General features: G+C 45.7%; 1 protein-coding gene across 2 annotated transcripts in view; it reads right to left on the reverse strand.

Moving 5' to 3' along the window:
- The window catches only part of LAMC1 (laminin subunit gamma 1), a 106129-nt gene extending 104089 nt beyond the window's left edge, over nt 1-2040 (reverse strand). The window contains exon 1 of one of the 2 annotated variants that reach the window (XM_045583152.1): nt 954-2040. In XM_045583152.1, the coding sequence (XP_045439108.1) occupies nt 954-1347 (394 nt within the window). In that variant the 5' untranslated portion in view covers nt 1348-2040. The remainder of the gene's footprint in view (nt 1-953) is intronic. The other variant, XM_036441637.2, reaches the window with a different exon arrangement.
- Nucleotides 2041-8634: the final 6594 nt, after the last annotated feature.

Below are 8634 nucleotides of genomic sequence, written 5' to 3' on the forward strand. Positions count from 1 at the left end.
TCCCCACAAATCAAATGCTGGAATGCTGGTTTCTCACACATCGTGTTGTTTGTTACTCTGTTAAACAACGTAAATCCTCTCCCTTGTTTATATATTGCAGTGATGAAGAAACGCTTATCTAGCTGAAACATGATGTTTGATCCTTGGGGATAAACATGTCCGTCCTAATGCAGCCCCCTCCCACCCACAATGAAATTTTCTATATATCCCTTTCCTGATTTCTAAAAGCTCACTTATACATGTTTCCACACTTGCTTGGAACCAAAGCAAAAGGGAAGACAGCCAGGAGAGCCTTTTTACCCGGGGACAAATCTGGGCCCGAGCAATTCCAAGGGAGGGCAGACACCTCCTTTTGTTTTCTCTGTACTGGGATTAGCAGTGACATAGCTCTGTGGCTTTAAGGCTGAAGAACTGGAAGGAACAATAACTTTAAAAGTGAATTTCTACTCTTAATTCCCTAGAGCTTAATGGGTCCTCAAGGCATTGGGTCTCCTCACATCCCCTAATCTTGAACCCCCTCCCTTCCTCTCTAGCTCATTCAACAGAGCAAAGAGCAATCACCCGCAAGCCTGGAGACGTGGCAACAGGTAAAAAAGTGCTTAAGGGGGACCTTCCTGCCTCTGATCCAAGAATGCGCGGTGATGGCCCCGCGGGGAGAGAGGAGAGCATGAGTGGGAGTTCTGCTCCGTGTTTCAAAGCAGAGGGACAAACACAGCCGAAATGGTGACTAATCAAGGGGGCGAGAATCCGGCCGAGCTAGGGGGGAAAATAAAAAAATAGAAAAGCAATCGGAGAGATGCTGGCGGGAAGCATCCTGGCCCTCGCGGGATGTTAAGCGTTAGATCTAGTTTGGAAGCTGGAGAAGGGAATTCCTGGGTGGGCCCCAGAGGCCGGGCCAGGAGGGGGGCGAGCAGAAGGGGGGGGTGGGGGGTTGCAGGGCTGTCACCGCTTACCCAGGTGCAGCGTGAGGTTGATGGAGTTGGGGTACTGCACCCCGGCCAGCATGGTCTGGCTCTGCCACCAGGTGGTGTCGGCCTGGTTGTTGTAGTCGGTGAGGAAAGCGGCCCCGTGCTGCAGGTGGGGCTGCCCGGCGTCGCACAGGTGACAGGACTTGGTGACCCCGGTCACCCCAGTCTGCACGCAGTACTCCTCGGGCGGCGCCCCGCACGTGTTGGTGGCCACCACGGTCACGTTGAAGGCGGCGTTGACGAACTCGGGCATGCAGCGCTGCGGCCGCCCGCCCTCGTCCGCGCACTCGTCCATGGCCGCCCGGGCGCAGCCGGCCGCAGCGGCCAGCACGGCCAGCACCGGCCACAGGCGCCCCCGGGGCCGCTCGCCGCCCCTCATCCCGCCGCCGCCGCCCGCGCGCTGGGCCCCGGCCCCGGCCACGGCGCGCTCCGCTCCCGGCAGCGTCCCCCGGAGGCCGCTCCGCGCGCTGCGCTCCCTCCCGGGCCCAGGGGCCGGGCTCGCGGGGCGCGCGGTGGTGGTGGCGGCGGCTCCTCCGGCCGGAGACCCGCGGGTGGGCGCTGCTGGCGAGGACCGCGCGGCTCGCTGACCACTGCGCCCCGCACGCCGCCTCCGCGCCGCCCGCACCGGCCCGGGATCGCTGTCCGCACTCGGCGCCGACCCCCCGACTTCCGAGCGCGTGCCCGCGCGCGCGCCCCCGGGAGGAAGGCCCAGGGGGTGGGGTCGGCGGGGTGGGGTGGGGTCTGGCGGAGGCGCAAGCCCAAGCCCGGCCTCCTCTCGGCGGCGCCCGCGGCCCCCGCCCGCCCTCGGTCCGCCCCGGCGACTCGTGGCGGCGGTGGCGGCGGGGGCGGGGGCGCCTCGCGCTCGGGCCGGGCGCGCGATCGGCGGGGAGGGCCGGGGAGGGGCGCGGGGCGGTGCATGCCGGGAGGGCGGGGAGGCTGCACACACAGCGCCCCGCGCCGGCTGGGCACCGGGGTCCCCGGACCCCCGGATCCCGCGTCCCCCGGGGACTCCGGGCCGGGGGCGGGGGGAGTGAGGTGGCTGTAAAGACGCGACGGGGAGGTCGCTCGTGGTCGGCCTTCAGGCCCCGCGCCAACCCGAGCCGCCGCCGAAGCGCGGACCTCCGCCCGCCAGGTGTCTGTCCTGGCGTCCAGCGGGGCGCGCCCCGAGGCCGGCACGGGAGGGACCCGGCGGTGGGGGTGGCCCGCAGGCTCCGAGCCCCCGCCGCCCGCGGCCCGGGATCGCTCCCTGCTGCGCGGGCTCCACTCCAGCCCTTTCCGGGGAGAGAAAGGGCCGGGATGGCTAAGGGGGAGCTGACCCGGTCCCTGGAGAATAAGGGTCTGTTGTTGCAGCATCAAAATGCACTTTCAGAATCGATTTCCTGCCTCTACATTAAAGTGTAACCTGTCGTCTAACAAGGGGCAAGGAAGGAAGTGAAAAAGGCTGGGAATGGAATGACATTTTTCCCCTGGGTACGCACCCGCTGCGAAATTCTTCCACTGCGTTGTTTATGTTCCCCAGCTTGCCTTTAAAAGACTCGAAATTATCTGGATCTGACATCCTCCTTGGCGGGCCTGCTGAGTCACGGAATATTTTCGGTGCCAGAATGACTCAGTTCACAGAACCTGAGCCAGGAGATCATGAGTTTTGTCCCAGATCAGAACCCGGTGCTGACCAAGAGCTGACAAAAGCGCACAGCCTAGGGCGGTGATGTTTAAACCTTTCGGGTCCCTAAGCTTAGTGGATGCACCTCTCGGTTCACCAGGTGACAGATTTAAAAACAATCAAAAACCTTTTCAAGATCTTAATAGTAAAGTGAGAATAACAATCCCACCCGGCATGAAGGGCGGGGAGCCATGCCTGGTTTGGGACCCAGTGGGCCCGTATAGAAAGGAATAATGAGTATCTTAGTGATGACATGTAATGTTAGGATACTATGGTTGCAGCCAGTGTTAACTCCTATGAGGACTCTAGGGAGATTGATGTGATGGAGAGAATCGGTACCGGGAACCTGTCAAATGCTGAGGTTGCTTAGTAAGTACATAGATCACTCACGTTCATTTATTTAATGAGATGGGTGGAGATTGTGGGTGGCTGAAAGTTTAACTCTTCACCCCTTGGCACCTCCTCTTTGGGAGAAGAAAGTTGTGGGACTGTCCGTAGCAATGTTTTCATCCTTTTATGCTTGAGGGGAAGCGAAATAAATAGATTCATTTATACCCAGAGGGGATGATAGTAGGGTCTTGATTGTACACAAAAAAACAAACAAAGCCATGTAAGACAATGGATGTTCGTTGTAAATGAAGCTACGGACATTTTTAATAAACATATGAATGCATTTGCCTTATAAACCAAGTATTTTATGAGACGTTGTCGGATGGTGGGGGTCTTTTTTGCCACCAAAAAGGTAAGGAGATCCCAAAGGCTGCAAAGTGTTTGCTTGTCCCTGCTCCCTTTGGGGTTCTCATGGCCAAGGGCACCTTTCAAGCTATCACTTATGCTTATCTACACCACAGTTTCATTACCAGAACCTCATCTGGTATTTGTAAAGCACATAAGCAAGGTTTTAAGTTAATTTCTAAATTCTGTAGCGCAATGGGGATGTGTTACAGAGACAATGAAATGCCTGTTTTGAAGAGAGGTAAAAAGTAACCAGCCAGTGTGCGCAATGACTTAAGGGAAACACACACACACACACACACACACACACACACACACACCCGCCTACCTTTGCTCCATTGTTTCAGGATTCAAACACACCAAAGGTTAAAACAAAGAGTGTTAAGGCAATTGGGGAGATTAACACTAATTGGATATTTGGTGATAACAAAATACATATTTTGGATGCCTGGAGAAATGCCACTGTGGATTAGGCTTGGTGTGGTGTTTAAGTGAATGTGTGTGGCATTTTCTTTTACATCAAGTTACTCTAAAAAAAAAAAATGTACAGAGCCTTTTTCTATCTGTTCTTAACTTCTTGGAAACTCCATCAGCTAGTAAACAGATGTGGTGCTGAGAAGGCAAATGTGAAGGTGTGGACGGAATGGGATCAGACGCCACAAAAGATGATCTTAGTGCCCAATCAGCAGTGCCTCCGTGCAGCCAGAAAGGGAAAATAAAGGAAGGTAGCTATTTATTGCACAGACAAAAGAGCTGCACTAAAATAAAAAACAAAAATAAAAATAATGCACTTAGAACTCCAGAGAAAAGAGATTTCCCCCCTCAGGAAATAGGTAAACAATTTCAAGGAAGGATGCCGATTTCCCGGCTTGGGTCACCTGCCAGCTCCGAGCATCCCATTCCTAACCGAGTACACACAGGTCCGAGGTGTTCGGCAGCCACCAGAAAACCACAACATTTGGGGAACACAGTTCTCCAAGGAAAGAGGTTCTGCTGCCAGAAGGAGGGGAGGTTATAGGACAGAATAAAAACAACAGATGTCTACTACATCAAGATTGAGGTGTGTGTGTCATTAGAAAAAATAATGTAAAAGGTTGCATTGGCCTTTTAAGATTGCAACTTTGCCCTTATTTTTTCATCCTCTTAGAATTACCAGTGTGTTTATTTTTCCATTCCTTCGTCTTTCTGACCTCATTTCCCTGTATTCTTCCCAAGCCAGGCACCACTATATATATCCTTTATCTTTTATATTTAGAATGCAACCTAAGATAGCAGTTATAATGATGCTAGCCTACATTTAATTCTGTTCTACACTTTTCCAAAGCCGTGCCTCTGAAGCAGAGGACATTAGCTGGGCAAGGTTGAGAAAACGAAGACTCAAAGAGATGAAGTAACCTCTGTAACCTTGCAAGCGGCAAGGTCAAGATGAGAACCTGCCCTTTCTGGCTCCCTGTTCAGTGCCGTTTCCTTTTCTGCTATGAAAGGTCATCGCAGAGAAGAGGATAAAGGAAGCGCTATTTCAGACTTCCCAGGTTTTTAGGTTATCAAATGGGAATTTAAAATTAGGTGAAAATTAATGTGATAGTGGAAGAGAATTACAATATCCATCTTCAAAGTTACAGTAACTACACATGATTCTTTGTGTTCGGTTTATAGCTCTTGCCTGGGCCCTTGGTCCAAGTCCAAGCATAACAAGATAAGATATCTTTTGTGGCCATGCTCAGGTAGACGAGATTCTTCTTGTATGAGGTAAAGTGCCTCCTTCCCACTCAGCCCCCCACATGCAATTTAAGACACCCTGATACTGTGATACTAGTTGAAAAAGGGAGAGAAAAGAAGGACACTTATCATAATTCATAAAATTTAAACTAGAACTTTATTACAAAGACAAGAAAAGAAAATATTTCCCAAATATTCACCCAAAGTGAAGAGTAAAGCTCAATCCCTCCCTGACCCAACATATTCAAGGAGCCTCACATCTCAAAAGTTGGATTATTCTACTAACCGGATGTGCACTGCATCCCACAGTAGAGAATGGAGACAGAAATAATCTCTTACATGCAGATGACATGGTTTTACTGTGGGAACTCAGAATGTCCTTAGGTTTTGACCCTGAATGGTTAAATATTGTTAGAAAGGGTACAGGCAACAGCCCGGTGACTATAGTTAATAATCCCGGGTTGCATGTTTGAAAGCTGCTAAGAGAGTCTATTTTAGAAGTTCTCATCACAATAAATAATTTTTAACTATGTATGCTGACAGATGTTAACTAGACTTTTTGTGGTGACCATTTCCCAACATACAAGTGTACAAATATCAAATCATTATGTTGTATACCTGAAACTAATGTGATAGGTCGATTATGCCTCAATTTAAAAGTTCAACTCTTAAAAAAAGAGAAAGACAATTCTTTCAAAGCAAAAAGAAAGTTATTATTATTGATTGTTCTCTCCTAACATCTACTTGCATAATAGGTTCATTACCTCATTCAATTATTTGGATGTATATTGCAATAGGTTGTTTGTTTGTTTGTTTGTTTGTTTTTAGGATGTGCGCCTGGAAATTGCATTGTTCAAAATTCGAAGTTCATAGCTCTTGAGCAAGACTTTTTAGGAAGTTGTTATTATACCAGCTTAAAAAGCTTTTCTGGCTGAAACTGTTATGGTCCTGGCACAGAACTCAAGAGTCTCCATCTCCAGTTTACATATGTATTTGAATAAATTACTTTATCCTCCCACCCAAAATTTGTCTATTGTAGCAACCAAATTAAAGCAAGACTTTAAATAGCTCATAATTCTACCACACTAAAGTGACTTTTTCATTTATCAGAATTCCCTCTCCTAGCCCATATTATTATTTTGTTTTCATAGACATTCTTTATTGAAGTACAATTTGCATACAGGAAAAGTGCACAAATTCCAAGGGCATAGTTTGATAGTTTGTATCACAAAGTGCGCACACTTGTGTAATCCTTATCCAGGTCCAGAAATAGAATCTTACCCTAGCCCCGTGGTCGGCAAACTGCGGCTTGATAGCTATATGTGGCTCTTTGGCCCCTTAAGTGTGGCTTTTCCACAAAATACCATGGCCTGGGCCAGTCTATTTTGAAGAAGTGGAGTTAGAAGAAGTGTAAGTTTAAAAAATTTGGCTCTCAAAAGAAATTTCAATCATTGTACTGTTGATATTTGGCTCTGTTGACTAATGAGTTTGCCAACCACTGCCCTAACCCAAAGCCCCACCCTGCCCCACTGACCATCAGTAGCCCTTCCTTCTCCCTAAATGTAACATTTGTGCTTACTTCTAACAACCTTGCTAATGTCACTTATTATGTCCTATGGTTTGTAAATTCTTCTTGATTTTCCAGCTACAAAATTAGGTTACCTGTGCATGGTGACAGTTTTATTTCTTATTTTCCTTTTTAATACCTTTTAGCTCTTTTCCTTCTTAACTTGAACTGGTTGGGACATCTAATATAATAATATTGGAGTGATGATAGCAGACATCTTTACCTTGTTCCTGATCTCAGAGGAAAACGTTTCAACATTTCACCATTAAATATAATGTTTGTTGTACATTTTGTATATTTACCTTTTATAAGATTAAGGAATTCCTTTATAGAGGGATTGGGGGAAAGCAGATTTATAGCTGTGAATAAATGCAGTTTATTTTTGTATTATTATTATATAATACAAAATACAAAATAATGATAATATTTACATATGTATGTTGGTGATTAATCTTCACCTGAGGATATTTTTCCATTGATTTTTTTAGAGAGTAGAAGGGAAGGGGAGAGACACAGAGAGAGAAACATCAATCGACACAAATCGATTGGTTGCCCCATACACACATCCTAACCAGGGCCAGGGATCGAGCCTGTAACCTAAGTACATGCCCTTGACCAGAATCAAACCCAAGACTCTTCAGTACGCAGGCCAGCACTTTATCCACTGAGCCAAACCGGCTATATATACTTATTCTTGTATTATTACTATATATATATATATATATATATATATATATATATATATATATATATATATATATATAATTTATTTTTCACAGAGAGAAAGGGAAAGGGATAGAGAGCTAGAAACATTGATGAGAGAGAAACATCGACCAGCTGCCTCCTGCACAAACCCTACCGGGGATGTGCCCACAACCAATGTACATGCCCTTGACCGGAATTGAACCTGGGACTTTTCAGTCGGCAGACTGATGTTCTATCCACTGAGCCAAATTGGTTTCGGCTTATCATTTTTTTTTTAATATGAAAAACTGTAAACCTACTTTTGCCCATGCCTATATTCCTAGTTTAATAAGAGATCTTTTTAAAATTATGAATGAATGTTGGAATTGGTTATGATTTTATGCATTTACTAAAATGTTTATTAAGCTTTTCTATTATACATACCATGTTATTATTTGTTAATATGCTGAATTAACTTTTAAATGCTAAACCAACCTTGCATTCCTGGAATAAACCAAATTTAATTTCACTATTTTCTATCTATCACTAAATTTAGTTTCTAGTATTATATTTAGGAGTGTTTTCGTCTATGTAAATGAGAGAAATTGCTCTTATATTCTTTTTAAAAAATCTTGATTTAGTATCAAGATTAAGCTGGCTTGCCTGGCTGGTGTGGCTCAATGGTTGAGCATCAACCTATGAACATGGTTCAATTCCCAGTTAGGGCACATGCCCAGGTTGTGGGCTCAATCCCCCACAGGGGGTATGCAGGAGGTAGCTGATCAATGATTCTCTCTCATCATTGATATTTCTATCTTTCTCTTCCTCTCTGAAATCAACAAAAATATTTATTGGCATAGATTCACTTATAATTAATTCTTATTCTCTTTTTAATGATGGCAGAAACTTTATTCATTCCTAAAACTTATTTTCTCTCTTTTTTTTACTTACTAGATTTCACCAGTTTAACTAATTGTTACAAATTACCGAATCTTGGCTTTGTAATTTTTATTATTTGTTCACTATGTTATTCATTTACGTTTTTATTATTTTCTTCTTTCAACTTGGAGTTTTTGATATCCTGTTTTTACTTCTTGAGATGAAATATTAGATAATGAATTTCAGCCATTTTCCCCTAAAATATGCATTTAAGGATATAAATTACCCTCTAATTGTCACTATAGTCACATCCCCTATGTTTTGATGTGCCATATCATTATTCCTGTTCAACGCAGAATATATTCTAATATCGGTTGCAATTTCTACTTTGACCTATATGTTACTTACAAGTGTGTTGC

The sequence above is a fragment of the Pipistrellus kuhlii genome, unplaced genomic scaffold, assembly GCF_014108245.1.
Source record: "Pipistrellus kuhlii isolate mPipKuh1 unplaced genomic scaffold, mPipKuh1.p scaffold_m20_p_18, whole genome shotgun sequence".
Classification (NCBI taxonomy): Eukaryota; Metazoa; Chordata; class Mammalia; order Chiroptera; family Vespertilionidae; genus Pipistrellus; species Pipistrellus kuhlii.